This window comes from Pipra filicauda, unplaced genomic scaffold, assembly GCF_003945595.2.
Source record: "Pipra filicauda isolate LSUMZ 115617 unplaced genomic scaffold, ASM394559v2 scaffold344_size1527164_pilon, whole genome shotgun sequence".
Lineage (NCBI taxonomy): Eukaryota > Metazoa > Chordata > Aves > Passeriformes > Pipridae > Pipra > Pipra filicauda.
Genome location: NW_024104470.1, coordinates 801,457 through 823,707, shown reverse-complemented (window position 1 = coordinate 823,707; position 22,251 = coordinate 801,457). Strand labels below are relative to the sequence as shown.

The window sequence follows — 22,251 nt, the reverse complement described above, 5'->3', positions numbered from 1 at the left end:
GCACCAGAAGTTCTGTGGTTCAGTTTCAGCTCCCAGCACCAGCCCAGGACTCTGCATCTAGCCCCTTCCAACCCCTTCCCTACATTTGTTGTGCTTTCCTTACATGGTCTCCCAGCACTGAGCTTGGTACTTTCTGTTTGAGAAACCACATCTCTTTGCTTGATCTGATTGTTTTACTGGTGCCTGGTGGGCAGCTGCCTGTGCTGGAACAAACACACCTCACCCTGATCCATGGCTCTGGCAGGAGGCTGCTCCAGGCCCCCCTGCTTTGAAATGGAGTTATATCCACCTATCATGGAATCTTAGAATCATTAAGTTTGGAAAACTTAATTCACGTCCAAGTTCATCGTGTTCAAACATTAACCCAGCAGTGACAGTTTCACCTCTAAGCCATGTCCCTAAGCACCAAATCTACATATTTGAACACTTCCAGGGATGGCGATTCCACCGCTTCCCTGAGCAGCCTGTTTCAATGCTTGACAACTCTTTCAGGAAAGAAATTTTTCCCAACATCCTATCTAAACCTCCTCTGGCACAATCTTACCCTGCAGAGTTTAGCTGCAAATGCCATGTGCTGCCTCTGAGGAATCTCTCCTGGAGTTTTCCGTCCGAGTGAAATAATCCAGTGTTCTCCTCAGTAAATTCAGCTTAGAGAAGCTGGTTTTTCTTCTCATTATTTTGCTCTGTTTCCCATTCCGGAGGGAGGAATCAAAGCTCCAAAGTTTAATCCTAGATTTCTCTGTTGACAGAGCTCATTGCACAGCCAGGAAAGGAAGCTCTGCTCAGCTTTGGGCATGACTGATGCAGCAGCACGGTCATCCTGGACCTCTTCTCTGCTGGTTTAAGGTCCAGAGGTCAGACAGGTCTCTGGGTTTAAACCAGGACCTTCTAGTTTAAGTCCTCTTGGGAAGCAATAGCAGCAGCAAGGCTGGTGTGTTACAAACCCAGGGCAAAGGGAAACGCGGGCGCTGAGTGTTCGAAGCTTCGTATCTTGCTTCCTACCCTGCTAAAATGTCTGTGGGCACCCTGAGCCTTCGAAGAAACTTCAATGGAGGCAGCACACCCTCTCCTCTTAGCAGTGAAGGCTGATGAATAATAGAGTGGACCCACCCACTCGTGCTTTAATCTGTCATGTTCTATGGAAATTAAGCCTTTCTCTTACAAGAAGGCAATTTGTGCTCTTGGCATCCTGGGCGAGAAAGAGCTCTCATCTCCTGCTGGATTATTGATACCTTTTGTATTCAGTAATGCAGCATCTAATTGGGCTCTTTGCCTGTTCTGAACCACTCCCCAGTCAGTGCTCAGCAGCATAGAGACCTTTTGAGAGGGTGGGAGTGGGTGCTGCCAGCTCCTGTGCCCAGGGCTCGCTGCTGCCTGCGGGGATGGGGTGGGCAGAGGCGAGCCGTGGGGTCTGGCCGGACATGCTCCCTGCCCTCTTCCTGCTCCAGCAGCGCGGTTGTGGCCAGCCTTGATGTAAAACCCTTTGAAATGCCCCTCCTGAGCTTTCCACCTGCCTCTCCTGCCAGGATGGAAAACAACCCTTCGTGCTGGGGCGCAGCAGCTCCTCTGCACCGGCCCCCCGGGGTGCTGAGGAAACACATCCTGGATAAACAGGGGGCCTGAAGGGGATACAGGTGCGAGCCCGGCTGGCACGGGCAGGTGTGTTTTCCTTGCACTGAAGCAGGGTTATAAACAAGCAGGGTGCTGAGGCCATCCTGCCCTGCCCTACTGCAGGCTCAGTGGAGAGAAAGGGCTCCTTGTCTGGGGCAGGCACCTGAGCCAAGGCAGGGAGTGCTGGGCTTCATCCTCCTCCTCCCCCATGCCTTGGCTTGGGGCAGCAAGCAGAGCTCTGGGTGGGCATCCAGCCCACCGGCTGTCGCATCTCCTGCCAGCCCAAATCCTCCGGCTGCCTTTGAAGAGGTTGCACCTGAAAGGGACGATGGAATTTAAGGAGCCAGGAGGCTGCCCAGCCCTGGGGAGAGGATGGCTGGTCCCTTGCTGTGCCGTGGCTTGGGAGGGGAGCCAGAACCCTGGTAGGGTCTTAGGAGGTGGTTGGAGGGGCTGGGGTTGCTCCCATGGATCCAGAAGCGTGCTGGATCCCTGGGTACCTGCCTGCCATGGCTGCTTTCAGGAGGAGAGCAGTGATGGTCTTGTCTCATGGTGAGGGGGAGCAGCCTTTTCTTGTTTGGGAGCTCCACTGAAGGTGCTGGGGTGCAGCCCAGAGTGGCTGTGGGATGGAGAGACATTTGTCCGGTGGGTGCTGGGAAGAATTGCTCGCTCTTTCCCAGCTTGGGTGAGGCTGGAGGTGTTGCCAGCATCTTGCATACTTTGAGGATTGAGGAGTTTCTGTGTATCCCATGATAAATTGTGTCAGGAATGAAGGCGGGGAAGTCCAAAATCAATAAGCTGGGGAATCCAGTGTCAGGGTCACATGGCGGTGCTGCCAGAACCCAACTATGCTAAATGCTTAAATCTTTCCTTCCGCAGCTTTGGGACCTTCTCCTCTGCTTCAAAAGAGCCCTCGGAGGCCAGGCAACCGCTGACTTTTTTAATAAATTTTTTTTTTTTAGCAAAGCTCAGTCCTTCCAAAAGGTGAGTATGCTGGGACCAGAGCAGTGTCCACCCCAGGAGCCTGAGCCATGAGAGCCTGATGGGACCAGGCACAAACCCACGTGCTCATGTGTTCTCCGGCTTCCCACCAAATGCTGTCACATGTGGGTGGGTTCCTCACCTCCAGCCTGTCCTGCCTGCAAAGCCAGACTCAAGTTGCTTCCCCTGTCATCCTCCCTGGGACACATGATCCACGTCCCAGGGCATCCCTGGTTCACAGCAAGGAGAATTCTTCAGCCACACTGCCAGCCATCACATGAGCCCTGGGGCTCTGCTGGGAAGCTCCAGTGGGAAGCACCTCACTTCAGGGGGGTGCTGGATTTTGGGCTTGAGAAGAGGGGGCAGGACAAGGAGGGAGAGCACCCAGGCTATGAGGAAAGCTTGCCATAAGGCATGGGAAGAAAGGAGCAGTGCCAAACCCATGGGCTCCTCTCCAGCTCTTCAAAGCAAGTCGTTAGAGAGAGGAGAGGAGAAGGCGGCAAGCTGCAGTTTCTCAGGAGGTGGGGAAAGGCAAGGGAAGGAATATTACACGAAGGAAGGGGAGCTGATGGACTGAAGTCTCCCGAATGAAGGGGAAGGAAAAAAACCAAACGTGAGCAGGAAGGCATAGAAGTAATTTCATGGGAGAATTTGCACACTAATTGAGATGTATCATCACGGTGACCAAAAACAGAAGAAAAATTCCTTAGCCTAAGAGAGGAACTGCTCTTATTCAGGGCTTTTATTTCATATTTTGCTAGTGCTGTGGGACCAGGAGAGGAGGAAGGGGAGCAGCAATGGTTTGATGGGAACAAACCCTGGCCAAGCCCAACATGTGTTGTTAGAGGCTATGGTTTACATTAAAAAAGACTCTAATATTCTGCTACGGCTTCCAAGTGCATTTTGATGATGATGATTATTTTCAACAGTGAAAATGGCATGAAATATGGGCAAGTGTATTGGAAAAAAGGGTATTTGGCTTCAAGAATCCCTGTCAGAGAGACAGCTGATGCTCTCCTCTCTGCCCTGTAACGTGCTACCCAGTGGCTTTGGCATCCTGCACCGTGGCTGCTGCTGCACTGCTCCTCGTCCCTTCAGTGATGATCAGGGTTGCATAAGCAGGAACTGATGCAGATTGCTGTTTTCTCTTCCTCTGGCTCCAGCTTCCAGAGAGTGAATTATGGTGTGCTCAAAAACCTCCGAGTTCCCCCAAACCAAACCCCAGCCCTGTAATCTGGTCGAGGTCTTGCCGCAGCGGTTGCCACTAGAAAATTGATTTTTATCCACAGGGTCCATGTGGCAGGGGGTAGAGAGGTGCTGGGCTCTGGGTGGGGAAAATGAGGTCGTGGAATGGGAAAATAGGATTTGGGGGGTTGGTAGGGAGGAGGCAGGTCCTGGAACTGCCTAGCAGAAATGCTGCTTGCCTGCAATGTGCCAGGGAGGGGAGATGGTCATTGGGGATATCTCTCGAGGATAACACATGGGAGAGCAAAGAGTGCTCATGACAGGGAGAAAGAAGTCCAGGACAGGGCCATGATCCATCCCCAGGCCAAAGGCATGATGGCCAGGACCTCTTGAAGGCTCCCAAAGTCAATGGAGAGGCATTCACCTCCAGCCCCATTCTCTGCTGGGCTTGGGACTGGCGATGCCTCCAGCCTCCTTCCTTCCCTGCAAATCACCTGGCCAACCCCTCCTCTCAGCCTTTTCTCCCCTTTCTAGACAAAATAACAACCTCTCCCCATTCCTGGGACTGCTCCCTTCTTTTCCAGACTTGCCTAGGCTCTTTCATCATGCCAATAAAAGAGTAAATGCATCACACATTGGCCGGGGAGAGCGGAAACCCTTAAACATCTGAGAGGCGAGAGCGACAAGAGGTGTTTTTTTGAGGCTCCCCGATGCCCTGTTAGGTCAAATGTCTTGCTCTGAAGCAGGAGAGAGGGGACTTATTAAAAACCTTTCATTTTTCTGATTTTTAAGGTCCGGAGGCCGGAGGCCGAGGCGTGAGTGGGGCTGCCGAGGGGGAAGGGCAGTGAGCCGGTGGCGTGCAAACAGATTGTGCAATATTTGCCTTGCACAGAGCTCCCATTGTAAAGCCTGGGAGTTCTGCTTCCAATAAATCCCCTGCCATAATGCCCCATTGATGGCAAGAGAAAGGCAGTATTGAGGGCTGAAATGGCTCCATCCCCAGAAAGGGTTAAAAAATAAAGAAAAGGGGAGGGGGGGGGGGGAAGTTAAAAAAAAAAAAAAGATTTGAAGCTTAGTTTTAAACTTTGCTGTGTGGCCCTCGTGGCACATCGCAGGCGTGGAGAAATATGTGGAGCCTGTTTGCATAACCCCATTTGCAGCGAGCGCTCTCGGAGCCAAAACGCAAGTGCGGCCGGAGCCGGGGGGCGGTGGGCAGAAAGAAGCAGGAAGAGCTGTGTTTATTTTTATTCTTGCCCTAGGCCACATAAAATTAATAATTAGGGGGGGAGGGGGGAAAAAAGAAGAAGTAATAATTAAATATTTGGTCAGAGAACCAGCTGTGCAAATGTGAGGAGCTGTGCCAGCTGCAGGGACATGGAGGGACCTGGTCCAGGCACCGGTCAGGGTTTGCTGCCTCTCAGGTCATGTTGCTGGGCTTAGAAGCACCAAAAGGGAGAATATGAGGCTTTGTCTGGTGGCTTTACTCTGGATGCTGAGCAATTCCCCTGTGTGGGGGGCTTGGCTCCAGCTGGGAAGGGTCTGCAGGCGTGTGGAAGGGCTGGGCTGGGGTGTGGGAGGGTGATGCTCTGCCCACAGAGCTGCTGCCAGCCCCACATCCAGCACACAGCTCGCCCAGTGGGGCTCCCCATCACCTTGAACTGGTAACACCATTGCAGATCAGGCTGAGATGGAGATTCAGTGTCATTTGTCACAGCAGTTGATGTGACAGGGAGGAGCAGGGCTGTCCTTGCCAGGGCAGATGCAGGACCAAAGCAGGCAGGGTCTGCTGGCTGGCTCAGCATCCATGTCCGGGCTGGCTGCCAGGGGAAATCTCCCCGTTGTGCAACATGCTGGAGCTCTCCAAGGAAGCTCCTGGCTCTTGAGACATCTTTGAGCTAGGCTGGACGAGTGACTGCCTTGAATTAAGAGAGGCTGGGGGGGTGCCTGCAGGCCCTGAGTACTTTTTCCGTCCCTAGACCTTGTGATGCATTAATCACCCTCAGAGCAGCTGTGCAGACAGCTTAAATCGTACTGACCCTGAAACTCCAGACTTGTCATTCCTTCCTCCTCCTCCTCACTACCAGCCATTCCCTCCTCCTGCCTCCCGTCAGATGATTTCAGTGGGGCTGGTTTGAGGGTCCCGAGGCACCCCATTTCCTGGGATCGAGAGTGCCTTCACTGTACCCCTTGCTGCTTTTCACCTTCTTATCATTTCTTGGAGGAGCACCCTGAAGGTGTTTGTGTGCTGCTGGGACCCTGCCAGCCGTCCCTGAACCTTCAGAGCAGGGGCACTTCCAACAAATTCACTATTTATTCACCCTTCAGCTCTTGGAAAAGCTCCCTGAGCTGAGTTAACCCTGCTGTTTCTTCTCCAGACCCAGGGCCAGCACTGATTTCACTGAGCCAGCTGCCCTGGCGGGCATGGAAGATCCCCTCCCTGTGCCAGCATGTGCCCATGTCCCTGCTGCCACCTCCTGCCCTCCTTTCAAGTGTCTGAGCTTTGGCCACTGACAGCAGCTTAAACTCAGGATGACTCTCCCAGCCTGTGCCTCCTCATCCTAAGGGCGTGAGCTGGACGCGACCCACCACAGGGCTGCAGATGCTGCTGGAGCAGCAAATCCACACACCCAGGAGGTGCTTGGCTCTGCTCTTGCTCCTCCAGGGTGGCTCCAGCCCTGCTACTCATAAGTGGGCTCCAGCTCCACTGCTGTGGCCACACATCCCTTCTGCTGCCCTCTCTGCACCTCCCTCCTGCTCATCCTCTGGCCCCAAGGAAGACACAGTTTATCAGCGATCTGTGCTGCCTTAAACACACTTTCTCTGGCACGTCTGAGGCCTGACATCTTCAATTTCCTCTTTCATCTGTAATATTCACCCAAATGGACTATTATTTATTATTTGGAAAGAGCTCCGATTACAGTCCCTGGCGATAACTCTGTCTCTGTTCAGGGTGTGCACGGAGCCATGTGTGTGGCTATGCACACAGGACCCAGGAGGTGGAGGGTCCCCCACCTCTACTTACCCTCAGTCAGGTCCAGGATTTTCTGGGAGGAGGGTATTGTTCAAAACTAGAGATGCTGGGGGAGAAGAGGGAAGCGAGTGATGGGAAGGAGGGAGGGAAAGGGAGAGGAGAAGCGGGTGGAAGAAATGAGTGATAAACCCCTGAAGATTAATCAAACCTCACTGAACGGCTCAACCCAGCCCTGCTGTGCTCCATCGAGTGAGTAGAGGTTCCTGCCAGCAGGGAGAGGCACAGAACACAGCTATCCATCCTGCCTCCTGCTCTTGTCCCCTGCACCACTCCCCGTGCTCCTGCAAACCCCTGAGCCCTGGCTGAAATAGGCTCTGTCTCATTGCCTGTTCTTGTCCTCATCCCCTCTGCCTGTGCATTAAGCCAGGTGGGAGAAGCCTACCCTCCCTTTGCTATTCCTGGGAGTCATCCCTGTCCCTGGGACTAGGGAGCTTTGTGATCCCTCCTCCCCACTCCTCCACAGTGCCCGGGGTCCTATGGGGCAGGCAGGCATGGGGCAGGGGAGACACTTGGGGCACAGGGGGCTGGAGGGTCAGGGGAAGGGCAGGGAGTGTAGGGAGAGCCTGAGGGGGGAACCAGAGGAGGGGATCCAGGAGGGAGACTTGGAGGGGACCTGGAGCTGTCTGTCTCAACTGCTCTTTTCAGCCAGTTCTGAGGTTCCCCCCAAATACCCCAGTGAGCCCCCGCCACAGCCCTGCAGCCCTGCAGGTGGGGTGAGTGGGTGGACTGGAGGGCTGTTGGGGTGCCCTGTTTGCTGGAACCCCTCAGGTCCTCATGGGGGCTGTGCAAACAGCCACAGGGCTCAGCTCTGGCTGTACCAAGGGTGGGTGAAGGTGAGAGGGTTTGTGCTACCAGTCTCCCTTCTTGGGCCAAGTCCTGCCCCGGGGAAAGTTGAAGGGGTGAGATGGTTCCAGATGTGGGAGCTTCCTGATGCCTGATGAATGCTGGCCCTGAGGAAAGAATTGCACAGGGGAATTGCTCATCTCTCCCAAAAGCTGCCCTGAAGCATCAGGGCACTGGCCCCTTGTCCCAGAACCCCAAGCTCAGATCAGTACCCCTGCACTGGCAGAAGTCTCTGGTCCCCACCAAGCTTTGCCCCTGGCTGGCTGTGACCACGGCTCCTCCCTGCCTCAGTTTCCCCTCTTGGAAAATGGGTGCAGCAGCACCCACCCCTCTCTGTAGTGCTCTGCAAGCACCTGGTTTTATTAACACTGGGAGTGTTCAAATAGGTTTTTGTAGATCCCCCCTGTTCAGGATTTATTTAGATGGTGATCTTGTCAGCATGGGCAGCTGGCCCCAGCAATCCCTCCCAGAGACCCGGTCCTTCCCTCTGCCCTCCCAGTCTGGGTGTTGCAGGGGCTTTGGCTGAGCATCCCACCGAGGGTCCTGACCCGTGTGTCACACGTCTCGGGACAAGCAGGGAGGGAAGCATCCGTGGCTCAAGGAATGCCACACTCAGGACCCTGCATGCTCTGGGGCTTCCCAGCTTTTTCCTTGAGCTGCTGAGCTGGGAGGGGCCGAGCCGGCAGCTCCCCATAAACCTGGCGGCTTAGACCACGTCCCGGGCAGATGTTGGGACTCTGCCTTGGAGCGGAGGTTGGGAAAAGGAGAGGGCGGCTCTTGCCCGGAGAGTGAGGAGGAGAACTCGGCACCCCTGGGCTTGAACTTTAGCACCCTCTTCCGCAGGAGTTTAAAGAAAAGGATCATCGTATCCCGAGTGAGCTGTCCGGATAGCCGGGCAGGAGCAGGGCTGGAGAGAGGGAAAGCCAGCGGCTTTCTCTGACAAGGATTTTGTGGAGCTCTTCATAAAGAAATAACAGCGGGGAGAAAACCCCAGGAAGCCAGGAAGTGTTTCCAGCGCTCGGGACGCTGGTGAGCAGCTCCGGGCCGCCGCCAGTCCCTGCGAGGAGCCCGTCCTGCCGTGCAGATGTGTTTGATTGGAGCAGCGCGGGGGTTATTTTCTTTTGACTGAAGGCAACCCAGCCCCGGCGGATTAAGCTCTTTGTGTGCACGCGAGTGTGCCTTTATGGAAGCTGCTCCCGCAAAACCAGCCGGGGGGGTTGCCGGGACCATCCCCTAGGTCGGGGGGCTCTTCTGGAGGAGGGGGGGACCTCCTGTTTCCGTGACTCTGAGGCGATGCTGGGACAGTAACTCCCTTGGCAGGCAGCACAGTGTGCTCCGGGATGGCCGTCTATGCCCTCACGGGCTTCTCGCTCGTCAGCCTGCTCAGCTTTGGCTACTTATCCTGGGACTGGATGAAGCCCAGTTTGGTGGCTGATGTGGCCACGGACCCCATGGAGAAATCTCTGCCTCCTGCCTTTGCCAGGCCACCCCACATCATCTTCATCCTGACTGATGACCAGGGCTACCACGATGTCGGGTATCACGGCTCGGATATCCAGACGCCGACGCTGGACAGGCTGGCAGCGGAGGGCGTGAAGCTGGAGAACTACTACATCCAGCCCATCTGCACCCCGTCCCGGAGCCAGCTGATAACCGGCAGGTAAGCCAGTGCCCACTCACACCCCACTCCTGTCCCTGTTTTGGTCCCTTCTGTAGCCCCGAGGGGTTTAACCCCAGCTTGCAGCTTGACCGATGCCCAGGTGTGTTGGCAGGTGATGGAGATCCTCCAGTGGATCTGGATTTCTCTGGAAGGCTTCCTGTGTGAACAGTTGATTTTCATACAGGAAAAATAGTGGCACATGGCAAGGCCAAAAATGTGGATGCTGTTGGGTAATGGATGTCACTTTGGGAGAGGGTAGTTCCTGGCCTGAGGTGCTTCAGTGCCAGGCAAGGAGCTGTGTCCCCAGGTAGTCCCATGCAGCTGTCACACTGGCCCTTGGGGATTTGCTGTGGGGTCAAAGGATCATTTTTCCCTGCATCTGTGAATCCCTTGGTCCGTGCTTTCCCTGTGTGCATGTTCAGTGCTGCACTGGCCAGGGCAGGATGGATGCTGCTCCATCACTCTCTCCTGCAGCAGCACAGTCAGGTTTTATCATGGGGCTTCTATGATAAGTGGGGCTTTCTCTGGAGCAATGCTGGGTGGTCAGCACTCACTGCAGGAGGCAGATCCCACCAGATCATCTCCTGCTGAGGAGTGGGCCACAGGGAGGTGCCCATGGATGTGGTCACCTACTGCCAGGGGGTGGTGGAGCCCACTGTGGTCCAGGCAGAAGCCTCTCTTCTCTCTTGATGGCTCTCGAGTGGTCCCAGGCATCTCTGGGGTGTGCAAAGCAGGAGAGGGTAGGGACGATGGGGGTATCCAGGTGGGACATTGCAAACCCACTTGCTTGTGCTGCCCAGCCCTGACACAGCCCAGACACTTCCCCAGGCTGGCAGCTCCCTGTCTCTGGCTGGAGTTTGCTTCATGGGGCTGGGTCGGGTGACACAGAGATCTGGATGTATTTTGGTCTTCAGTACATAAAGTGCCATCACATCCCCACCCAGCACTGCCTGCCCATCATCATTGACTCCTCCTGGCTCTTCCTGGCAGGTACCAGATCCACACAGGGCTGCAGCACTCCATCATCCGCCCTCGGCAGCCCAACTGCCTGCCCCTCGACCAGGTCACCCTGCCACAGAAGCTGCAGGAAGCGGGCTACTCCACACACATGGTGGGCAAGTGGCACCTTGGCTTCTACAAGAAGGAGTGCCTGCCCACCCGCCGGGGCTTCGACACCTTCCTGGGGTCCCTGACAGGCAACGTGGACTATTACACCTACGACAACTGCGACGGGCCGGGCGTCTGCGGCTACGACTTGCACGAAGGGGAGGACGTGGCTTGGGACCAGAGCGGGAAGTACTCCACCTTCCTCTATGCCCAGCGTGTCAGCAAGATCCTGGCATCCCACAGCCCTAAGGAGCCCATCTTCATCTACGTGGCCTTCCAGGCAGTGCACACACCGCTGCAGTCGCCCAAGGAGTACATCTACCGCTACCGCTCCATGGGCAACGTCGCTCGCCGCAAGTACGCTGCCATGGTGACCTGCATGGACGAGGCGGTGAAGAACATCACCTGGGCCCTCAAGAAGTATGGTTATTACGACAACAGCGTGATCGTGTTCTCCACTGACAATGGTGGGCAGACCTTCTCCGGGGGAAGCAACTGGCCACTACGGGGCCGCAAAGGGACGTACTGGGAAGGGGGAGTCCGTGGCATCGGTTTTGTCCACAGTCCCCTGATCAAGCGCAAGCGTCGGACAAGCTGGGCGCTGGTTCACATCACAGACTGGTACCCGACTCTGGTCAGCCTGGCCAGGGGCAACCTGAGCAATGTGCCAGGCTTGGATGGCTACGATGTCTGGCCTGCCATCAGTGAGGGCAAGGAGTCACCACGTACTGAAATCCTGCACAACATCGACCCCTTGTACAACCATGCCAAGTATGGCTCCTTGGAGGATGGCTTTGGCATCTGGAACACAGCTGTGCAAGCCTCCATCCGGGTTGGGGAGTGGAAGCTCCTCACTGGCGACCCGGGGTACAGTGACTGGATCCCCCCGCAGACCCTGACCAACTTCCCAGGGAGCTGGTGGAACCTGGAGCGTCTCACTGACGGCCTGAGGAAGTCCGTGTGGCTCTTCAACATCACTGCTGACCCCTACGAGCGCTACGACCTCTCAGAGCAGCGCCCAGATGTGGTCAGGACCCTCCTGACGAGGTTGGTGCAGTACAACCGGACAGCCATCCCGGTGCGGTACCCTGCGGAGAACCCCCGGGCTCACCCAGACTTCAATGGTGGTGCCTGGGGACCTTGGGCCAGCGAGGATGACGGGGAGGAGTGGGAAGGCAGCCGGGAGCCCCTGAAGAGTAGGAACAAGAAGAAGTGCAAGATCTGCAAGCTGCGCTCCTTCTTCCGCAAGCTGAACACAAGGCTCATGTCCAACCGCATCTGATGGGAGACTCCCCCAGCATCGACCCATCCTGGCCAGGGTGGAACTCTGGACTGCACTGCCATGGGGTGGGAGTGAGGGAGAAGAACATGTGGGGAGGTGGCCAGTGCTCTCTTGCTCTCCCTTGCTCCAGGATTCATCGCAAAACACTTCTCTCTGGCTGGAGGGGTGGCTGCAGGGAGGTGGTCTCGGTGGGCAAGGAAGGGTGATGTGGTCTCTGCCCTGGTGCTTGGTGGTGGTGTATGACTGTGCTGAGCTGGGCTGGCCTGTGCACACGCCCTTCCAAAGAGAGAGACCCTTTCCTCAAGGACTCCACAGCCAATCATAAGCTTTAAGTGCTGGCCATTGCAAGAGCAGGAGGAAGCACGGAAAGCCCTGCCTGCAGGTTGATCCTTGCCATTTCCCTGTATTTACATGCTCCTGGCTTTCAGCCTTCTGCCAGGCAGCTGCTGCCTTTGCTCTTGCTCTGGGAACTCGAGGGCCTCCCCCAAACCCAAGACCACAGCACTTCCCTATTACAGTTCTTTGTAGAAGGATGGATTCCTGACCATGGATATCAGACCTGAGACTGATGTGGCTGGACTCAGTCATGCTGCTACAGGGACCTCACCTGGGGCTATGGTTTCCCCTCTCCACTGGCTTTGGGGGCCGGGACCAGCCCCGGTGAGGAGCTGTGGCCCACGGAAACATAGTTGGATACACTCAGAGCTCTCTGTGGCCCCACATCTGGGAGGCAGGTTTGCCCCTGGCTCTGATGAGCTCCACACTGGTCACCCAGCAGACCCTTTCACCCATAATTTGTCCAGACCCCCATGTGCACGGCACCCATCTTCCTCTCCATGCCTCCTACGCATCCAACGGCAAACCGTCCCGACTGCCCCTTCCCAGTGCTGGTGCTGTCCCTGTCCCCACATTCCACTGCTGAACCTGGGGCAGAAGGAAGTTCTCAAGGAGGTCTCTGCAGAGGCTGCTGTAGCTGCTCTGTAGCTGCAGGACCTTGAAGCCGCGGTGGAGGACAGGGGTGATGGGGACGTCTCTTGCCTGCCAGCACCGCGCCACATCCCCTCGCCACAGATGGGCACCGCTCTTCCAGCAGCGCACGCGTGGGGAGGAAAACACCTTCCCATCATCCGCTGCCATGGGGAACCCATCCGACTGCCAGGGGCCAGGCAGCTCCAGACCCAGCGCCGGGCCCCCGCGCCTTCGGCGGGGTGCGAGCGTGCGTACGTGCACTCACAGGAGAGCTGGCGAGGATGAAAGGGGGCAAATCGCTTCAAAAGCGTTTTGGATGCATGGTGCATTTCCATTTACACAATGTGTTTTACATTTCTCCCCACAGGTTTCTCTTGGTGCAGCGTGTGTAGGCGAAGGCCCTGCTGTGAATTTTGAAAATAGTTATTTTTGTCTCTGGAAAATGAGGCCCGTTAGGACTTGTCAGCTCTTGGATGAGCAGTGTGGGCTTTCTTTTTTTTTTTTTTTTTCTTTTCCCCCCTCTCTCTCTCCCTTGCAAAATAACATTCATTTAAAATCTGTCATTGAAAGATGTGACAATTGGCAGCGTGAACGCTGAATACCTTTCAGTGCGCTTTCAAGCCCTGTGTGTGAGAGAGGGATGAGGATGGGAAGAGAATGCAATGACACGTTTGTATTTTTTTTTTCTTACTCTCAGCTGGATTATTTGGGGGAATTGGGATTTTCTATAGAAACAAAGAAAAAAAACCCCAGCTGACAGCAAGGCAGAAGAGAGGAGGCCTCTTCTTGTAGAGCTGGGAAGGAGTTTGAAAAGCCAAAGTGTGGTGGTGTGTGTGGCAGTCCCTGCTGCTCCACGTACATCCATCACCGTGCCGTCCCGTCGGCACATCCCAAGAACAGGTTTCAGAGGGGGACTCAGCTCCTCCATCAGCCCCATCTCCCTGCTTCCTTAGCATGTTGCTCCAAGGGGATTGGTCCCCATGGCATCACCTGGGCAGAGGTGAGCCCTGGGAGGATGCTCCACATCCTCAAACTACCTCAAGTGGCCAGCCTGGTCCCTCGGGATGTGCATCACCAGCGTATCCACCGACAGTGGGGCTGCGGCACTGGCTGCCATTTGGCAGAGCCAACCGGCTGCTGAAAATAAAGCAACAATTTGCTGAAGAAGAGGAGGCTGCTGCAGACAGAGCTGGAGCCAGAGGAGGGCAGGGGGTGATGCTGCAGGGGGCTCAGGAATAAATCATGGCAAAGGGGGAGCTGGTGCTGAAGGGAGCAGGAGAGCAGGGCTGGACGTGGGGTGGCGACAAGGCTCGGGAAACAGCTTTCATTTCCATATTTATATAAATGCATCCAAGTTTAGTCCTTCTTTTGTTTTTTTTTTTTTTCTTCAAAAATGGAAATTTCCATGAAAACATGTTTGATTTTTCTCCCTTCACTTTTCTAATATCCCCACGAGAAGGTTCGTCTGGCCTTGCTTCCTTTCCAGTTTCAGATGTGCTGGGCTGGTGCCGGGCTCGCAGTCAGCCTGGACATAGCGGTGGATCTGCCGTCATCTGTATTTTAATTAAAAAAAGTTGGGTTCTGAATCTTTTTAAGAAGAAACAGTTGAAGGAAAATCTTAGTCCCTGAAAACAAAGAGGAGGAGTAGGCAGGAGCATCTCTGGGTGTTCACGGAGTGCAAAGCCTCGAGCCTGAGGACAGCAGTTGTCCTTCTCCGATTCCAGCTGTGCTGTATCTGAACACTGCGCTGGGAACGGACACATGGCTGCTACTGCGTGGGCTCTTCATCCCAGCAATGCTCTTTAATGGTCTCTCTGGGGAAAAATGCAGCAATGTGCCACAATCCCGTGTTTTCGCACAGTTGAAGTCCCTTGAGAGTGTGTGTGTGCTCTGGCTGCTGAGGGGTTAATGCAGCTGCAGAGATGCTCAGTGGTGGAGCTCCCTGCACCCGGGAGACGTGTCTGCATAGACAGGCTGAGGCTCCCCTCCTTCCCAACCTCCATTCAAAGTGCTGGGCAAGCCCCTGGCTGCTCCAGACCCCATCAGGAACTGGGTGTAGGATGGGGGCCTGCAGAGGGATGGGGCAGGGGGATGCATCTGGGGCTCCAATGTCAGGATGGACTGGCTGCCTCCACCCTGCTGGCTGGAGGGAGTGGGATGGGGATGGGCTAGGAATGGATGGGCTGGAGATGGGGGAGGAGGATAAGAGGAGGATGGGAATGGGATGGGGTGGGGTTGGGGAGGGCAATAGGATGGGGATGAGGATGTGGGTGGGATGGAGTTGGGATGGGATAGAGATAGGAGTGGGGATAGGATCTGAGTGGAATGAGGGTGGGATGGGTCAGACAGGACTGGAGGTACCTCAGAGCCCCCCCAGAGAGAGGGAAGGCAATAAGCCCGGTAGCAGGACAGGGGATGGATATCTCAGCAAACTGCCACAGTGGGAGGTGGCAGAGCACCCCGAGCACTTCATGCTGGGGAGAGGGTGTTCTGGACCAAAGGCACTCTTGGCCTTTCTCCTTCCAGAGATCCAAGGACATGTGGTTTTTGGAGGTTTTTCCCCACCCAGAACCAGCACATGAAGGCCCCAGGGAGCCACATGGCACCTGCTGAGTGTCCCCAAGTATCACAGCCATGTCCACAGGAGGGTCTTTGCCCATGGACCCTGCTGTCAAGGAGAGGGTGGCACTGAGAAATCCTGTCTCAGCCAAAACCAGCTTCCTGTGGTTGCAGGAGCGAGTGCTGGGGCCCACAGGGACAGGGCACGTTTGCAAACACAACCCTAAATGTAAATCAGTTCTTACCACGGTATTTATAATCTTATCTAAAAATAACCCCAAATTCAGCTTCCCAGAGGACAGCAACTGAGCATCCCCCAGACCCCAGCTTGCATGTGAAACTGTCCCAGTAATTTTGGGATGTCTGCAATATGTAATTTGCAGCCCTGCTGGTTCTGCTGCAAGCCCCATCCCCTGGGAGCAGAGGGGACCTGCTGCACCCCCCCCCGGACATACTGGTCCTCCCTGAGCTGCCATTCCAGTGCATTTGGGGTTTTGCATCAGATCTCAGGTGCCCACCCTGGGGCAGCCCCAGGCTGGGATGCAGAAACTAAATCTCTGCAGGTAGAGCTGGAGCAAAGGTAGAGCAGCCCAGTGATGGAGAGGATCACTGGGGATGAAGGTCTCCATCAGGTGGCCAGATCCGAGCACGGCAGCAGGAGAGCAGCTTAGCTCCCAAAGCCCTGCAGGAGCAAACATTGGGATGGCTGGAAACAGAGATATCTTAAGTGTATCCTGAGGACTCTTGGAGAGGGCTGGGACTACTCCCCTATACAGGGGAGCCCCCAGCCCAGAAGGAGAAGGTCCCACCCAGAGCTCCTGCTCCCCTTGGATTGTCTCCAGGCACCCAAGAGCAGAGCCATGCAGCAGTTCCTGCTTGGGAAAACATCATCAGTGAAGCAGAGCATGTTCAGCACCCAGAAGTCTGACATCCCCTTACCCTCAGAGGGAAAAATGTTGAGGAAAACAAAACAAAAAAAAAACTGGATAGAGAGGATGGAGGGAGAAAACTTTCCTGGAGAGCTGTGTCTCTGCCAGGCAGGAGAATCCTGAGGAGGGAGGCACGGTCCTCACAGGGGGCTTTGCCATCACCCCCTGCCTGGGTGAGGGGTTTGTGCCATGGGGATCAGGGGTGCAGTGGGGGTCCTGGGGGGAAGGAAGGGACAGATCCCTCCTCCTGGCTACAGGAGCACGCAGAGTCATGCGTGTGGGGTTGAACACGTGTGCCAGCGTGGGGGTGGGCACGGGAGGGGGGGCAGGTCACATTGCAGAGCCCACGGGGACACGAACATTAGCACAGGCAGGAGTGGGGTGGGGGCACAGAGCTGCTCACGGGCATCCATGGGGTCTCCAGAGTGGGGGGGCTCTTCCTCTTGCCCTTCAGCTCTGAGGGGCTGCTGGAGGCTGCTGCTGGAGGAGGAGAGCACTCCCACAAGCATCGGGACACACCGGCCCCCACAGCAACACCCACCTCCCGACACAGCCCTGGGGGTGGTGAATGAAACCCCCTTTTGAGTGGGAATGAGATGGGAAGGAGCTGTGCAGGGGCTGGGAGGTGTTTTGGGGACCATCATATCCCCAGGGCACAGAGGGCACAAATGCATTGCCCTCACCCCAAGTGAGGGTGCCTGGTGTATTCTGTCGATGCCAGGGCATGGCCAAGGTGGGTCTGGAGGCCATCAACCCTTGGGGACCGTGGCCTCATCCCTGTGCCTGTCCATTGCTGGGAATCACGTCCCTGCCCTGCCACCAGGGATGCAGGATCTCTTCTGGCTGGACCAGACGGGAGCGGGAGGCTGGATGCAGGAATGCAAGGTGGGGATGAAGGTGGGTAATGGTGCAATTAATGGAAAAGCCATTAGACCTTTCTCCTCCTCCCCCTCCTCTTCCTCACTCCACCACTTGCTGTCCTCCTCCACTTCCACCTCCTTTCTTCTCTCCCTCTCTGCTCCTCCTTCTCTCTCCCCTCTCAAAGATTTCTCCCTATTTTTGTCTGGTTAGAACCTTTTCTTTTCCTTTTAACCCTTCCATGGCAGCCCGAAAGGGAATTCAATCCATCTCAGCTGCCAAAGGCAATACCTTCCCAGCTGGCACAGAGCCCCTTCTCCTGGCACTTTGGGGGCCCTGCTGCTGCAAAATCATCCAGAAACAGGACAAAAGCTCAGTAGAAAGCTCTTCTGGGGGGGTGGTCAGCAGGTGGAAAGTGCAAGGCGTGGTGTAAATGGAGGAGGGGGTCCAGGATCCTCAGTGGATGATGGTGGGGGCTCCAGGAAACCCCTTCCCTGAGGTTTGGACCTCACGACTCTACTTTTGTTACGCTTTTTGTGCTTTCTTATGTTCGGCATGGCAGACAGGCCACACAGCAGCAAAAAGTCGGAGAAGGAGGAGGCCAGACCTTCCTCCTATTCCCATTCTAAAATCCCCTCCATCTGCCCCAGCTTGGGCTCCATAGGGATATAGCACCCCAGGACACAGCCTTTTTGCTCCCCTCTAGTTGTGCTTCAGGCCAAGCCACTCACCCCACTATGTGGGGGACCCTCAGGACCTGCTCCCTGGGAAGCCCAGAGCCCATGGGGAGACCCCATGGGCAAAGGTGGGGAGCAGGGAGCAGCCAGTTCTCCCCTGCAGTGTGATAAGGGGTAGCCCCCCCGGGGACCCTGGCTGAAGGTGGGACAGTGTGGGCACCTGGGGACCTGCCATGGTTTCTCCAGCTTCTCCTGACATACTTCTGTTCCATCTGCTCCCTCCTGCTGCAGCATGTCCCCATCCCACAGCGCCCCAGGACCCCAAGGAATGCTGCTGTGGGCACCAGCAGGGCCTGTATTTTTTTATGGGGGGGGGTGGAGGTAAGCTGTTGCCAGGGTGACAGCATCCTCCTGCAACATGGAAACCACGGTTTCCATGGAAACCCTTTTTGCCCCAATTATTTTACCACTGCCACATCCTTTAATTTGCCTTTAATAGTTGTATTTTAGACATTCCCTCCCCTCTGCAGCAGGTGGGTGACCCCCAGGCAGCCCCTGGGCTGGGTCCCCAGCAGGGCCATGGTCCCCATGGAGGGTGGCGGGTTTGGGAAGCAGTTGCCCCGGCAACAGAAACAGGGCGTTTCTGGCAGCGGTGGTCACCATGGGGACGGGGATGCTGACGAAGGCTTGTGAAGCTGAGGAGACAAATTGCCCTCATCATTATCTCTGGGCTTGTCAATCAAACATATTCCCTTATTTACCTCGGCGAGGAGAGAGCCCCGGGAGCACACAGAGAGGGAGGGAGTGAGAGGAGAACTGCTTGCCCCAAACTCTGCACAGGGGAGGGAGCATTTCCAGCCCCTCGGGATGGCCACCATCACCTGCAATCGCTTCACGGAGGAGTACCAGCTCTTTGAGGAACTGGGCAAGTAAGTTGGAGACGGGGCTGGAATGCTTGGAGCGGGGCTGTTCCCTGGCTGGGAAAGACCCTCAGCAGTGCTGGGAACTGCTGGAGATGGGAGAAACGAGATGAGCATGGAGAGATGCAGTGGGGATCGGTGGGAGGACTCGGGTGAGGATGGGGGCTGCCAGCCCCAGATCTGCATCTCTGTCCCTCCCCGAGGTCAGGGGCTGCTGATGGGTGTTTGGCTGGGGGCACGGGGCACCCAGAAGTCTGGAGCTGCCTGGGGAGGGGGCAACTGTCTCTTTTATGGAAAAGCTGCTCCCAGAAAAGGGTGCTGCTGGTTCCCTCGGGAAGTTCCCCAGCCGGGAGGAGGGATGGGACAGCTGAGGAGGAAAGCCTTACATTTACAAATACATTGGGCGCCCCTTACATTTCTTTAGGGAATTTCTCTGTATGGATTTACCAGGGTTACTAGTGCTGCAGTAGACCCAGTCTGCATGGCAGCCCCCAGAGAATCCTGGCAGGTCTTGGACAGACCCAGGATGTCCCTCACCCCTGCCCCTGTCCCACTGCGGGTGAGCCACAGCCCTGCCTGACCCTCTTGCTGAGGAGGGCTCAGCTCTCAGCTCCGGGTGTCACCGCGTGTGCCTGGATATGTGTGTGTGTGTGTGTGTGTGTGTGTGTGTGTGTGAGTGCAAACAGAACTGCCTGTGCACGGTGAGGCAATCCCAGGGAGTACCGAGCCCCCCGGGGTGGAGCAGGGGATGTCAGGTTCTCCGTGCAGAGGGATGCTCCGCGTCTCGCCCAGCGTGTGGCTGTAAAACGGGCGCAGGAGTGAGCAGGCGTGTGCCTCTGTTTTGGTTTCTGTGCCTTTTTTTTTGGAGCCGGTGTGTGAATCTGGGGCGTGTGGCCACCGTCCCCATGGAGTGGCTGGCAGGTGGTGGCGGGCTCAGGGTGCCTGTGACGGGCAGCTGGTGCCTGTGCTCCAGATGGGAAGCTGTGTCCATCCCTAGGCACAGGGGCATGCCCCAACCTCGCAGCCCTGCATTGCCTGGGTGCAGGGCAGCCTGTGCCTAAACGTGTGCCCACACACACACACACGTGGGCACTGAAAATGGGGGTGAAGGAGAAAGGAGGGGGTAGAGATGGAGAAATGGAGAGGCTGAGACAGGGAGCACCTTGTGCTGGGCTGAACGCTGTTCACATTCCCCAGCCAACCCACAGCACCAGGGTGCTGCTACAAAGTGCAGCTCCGTGGAGGCGAGTGGAGCCCCCCACCCCAGGATATTCACATCCATTCCCGCGGCATCAGGGTGGCTGTGAGGGGCTGGCAGGGAACAGTTGGTTGGGGAGTGGGTCCTTGTGGTGGGGACAGCCCCAGCTGGCACTGTGGGCAGGGGGTTGGGCACCCGCTGTGGAGATGGTGCAAGGTGGGATGTGGGACCTGGTTTTTCCAGAGTTTTCTTGGCTTTTCAGGGCTCTGAGGCTCTGTGGTGGTGGCAGGGGCTGGGCAGGGGAGGCAGTGGCTGTTGGGTGCCTGCAGTGAGGCTGCAGGGCCCTGGCTGGGCAGCGGTGGCTGCGGGGATGTGGAGGGGAGTTTGCAGGCCAGGAGTGATGGGGGAGGACCGGGAGGGCTCCTGAAGGTGTCTGGGATGTGACACTTTGCTGGGTGGGTGGCGACACCAAAGGCTGAGCACCAGGCTCAGGGTTTGCCTGCATTGCCCAGCACTGTGGTGTAAAACCACCTGGACAGATACATTTTAATGCATTCACAAATAAAGGAGCAAAGCTGGTGCAGCAGCTCACCAGCCCCTCTGAGCATCGTACCGGGCCACCCCACCCCCGGGGTGATTCAGGGGCATCATTCCCAGCTCAGAGCATCCCACAGCTTTTCCATCCACCAAAGAGGGCAGGTACCACCGCAGCAGTGAGGTGTGTTCCCAAGTTAGGGGCTCCACCAGGCTAGCCAAGGTGCTGTGGGGCTGGTTGGGGATTTTCCACTGGGATGGTTTCCAGCACGTCCTGGCACATTCAAAAATCAGCGGTTTCCCACGGGGAAATTTCCGCTTCATGGGTTTAGAGAGGGAAATCAGGACGAAGTGCCGCACCTCTGCTCTGCTGCGGCAGCTGCTCGCCGTGAGAAGTGTCGTTCCTCCTCCAGAGAGATGCTCCCGGTGCCGCTTGGGGTGGGGGTGTCCTGGCAGGGGTGGGCAGAATGGTTCTCCCCCCGCCAGACCCCAATCGGGAGCAGCGTCCTGCAAGGATTTGGAGCAGAAAGGGTCCATCTTGAGTTTGCTGTCCCTGAGGAACTGGGGTGGGCTGTTGGGGGGGACACAATGTGTCCCCAGCCTGGCTGGCAGGAGGGGGGGGTGGGTGCCAGGCTGCTGCGCCCACCCTGTTCCTTTGCCATCTCCTCGGCTGTCACCCATCCTGACTCCCAGGCAGGTGGGGTTTGAGATGCCACACGTCTCATGGTAGCACCACGACGGGGCTTTGGGGGTAGGCAGAGATGGGGAGAAGAGTCTGCAGAGCCTGCTCCGTGGAGCACAAGCCCTTGGCACATCCCTGCACCTCCCAAGCATGAGAAGGCATCTGTTCCAAGCGGGGGACACGGAGCTGGGGAAAACCTGCTCCTGCAGCAGCCCCCGCAAAGCAGAGCAAGTGAAGGGCTGCTCCGATCCCCCGCGCTTGCAGAGGGCGGTGGACAGCGGCGAGGGACAGGGAGAAGATCCTGCCCACGGCCCCCCAGAGTAGGACAAACATGAAGTGCAGCTCCACCGGCGCCTCCAAATCCGCCCCCGCAGCAGGTTCAGGGAGAGGCTGGAGACAATTACCGTGCTGAGCCTTACGATCAGCCCCTCCGCTCCTGGAGCTGCAGGAGAGGGGGCTTATTAAAAAGGGAAAAAAAAAATAAAAAATGGAGGAACAAAAAATCCCCAGCCCACACTCTTCTCTCTAGAAAGGAGATAAAATGCCTCGGAGGAGGAGGAGGTGTTGAAGAGAGGGAGGGCGGCAGCAGCACAGCCAGGCGCTGGCAGGGAAGGTGTGAAAAAGGGGGAAGCGGAGCATCCCGGTGGGAGAGCCACTGCTTGGGCTGGGGGGGAGGCCGTGGGGACAAGGCATGGGGTCATGCCTTGACTGGGGACCAAGGGGCAGAGGCTGCAGGGCTGGGACTCAGCAGTGCCAGGGCTCAAGGCTGCAGGGACAGGGCTGCCTGTTGGGCTATGGGTACAGCATTGCCCTGCGCTGGCAGCCAGCAGGGGAACAAGGACATGGTCTGTACCCACGGCCCTGTGGGTGATGTCCCCACCCCATGCTCAAACTGGGACATGCTGTCTCATCCCAGCCAGGCAGAGATGGGGGCCCAACTCCCACCAGGGTTTTGGTGATCTCCATCCAAAGACCTGCTGCCCTGGGAAGGAAGGGACACGCTGGTGCCCATGGCCAGGGAACAGGGCATGGTTCCTTTCTTCCAGAGGGGTTTCTTGAACCAAGACGGGGCTGAGCTCCCTGCCTGGCACCCCCAGTGCTGCCTGCATAGCCTCACGAGCTCCTGGTGCAGAAGAGGATGCCTGCCTTTGCGGGGAAGGAAATGCTGCATTTAGATGGAGCCAAGGGGGGATTTTTTTCCCCTAGGCTGGAAAGATCCCACATGGGG

The 22,251-nt window shown here is 56.6% G+C and overlaps 2 protein-coding genes across 5 annotated transcripts in view; both read left to right on the top strand.

Moving 5' to 3' along the window:
• The first annotated feature begins 8,666 nt into the window (after positions 1 to 8,666).
• Positions 8,667 to 13,192, top strand: ARSI (arylsulfatase family member I). The gene is made up of 2 exons (XM_027719197.2): positions 8,667 to 9,308; positions 10,299 to 13,192. The coding sequence occupies exons 1-2, from the start codon at positions 8,989 to 8,991 to the stop codon at positions 11,695 to 11,697; spliced, it is 1,719 nt and encodes a 572-aa protein (XP_027574998.2). The 5' UTR covers positions 8,667 to 8,988; the 3' UTR covers positions 11,698 to 13,192.
• Positions 13,193 to 18,356: 5,164 nt separating this feature from the next.
• The window catches only part of CAMK2A (calcium/calmodulin dependent protein kinase II alpha), a 34,841-nt gene continuing 30,946 nt past the window's right edge, over positions 18,357 to 22,251 (top strand). Inside the window, exon 1 of one of the 4 annotated variants that reach the window (XM_039384269.1) lies at positions 18,357 to 18,618. In XM_039384269.1, coding sequence (XP_039240203.1) covers positions 18,557 to 18,618 — 62 coding nt within the window. In that variant the 5' untranslated portion in view covers positions 18,357 to 18,556. The remainder of the gene's footprint in view (positions 18,619 to 22,251) is intronic. The other 3 variants (XM_039384268.1, XM_039384271.1, XM_039384270.1) reach the window with 3 other exon arrangements.

Coding starts and splice junctions, on each gene's coding strand:
- ARSI (XM_027719197.2), top strand. CDS start 8,989: ATGGCCGTCTATGCCCTCACGGGCTTCTCGCTCGTCAGCCTGCTCAGC. Junction 9,309..10,298: donor AGCCAGCTGATAACCGGCAG/GTAAGCCAGTGC, acceptor TCTTCCTGGCAG/GTACCAGATCCACACAGGGC.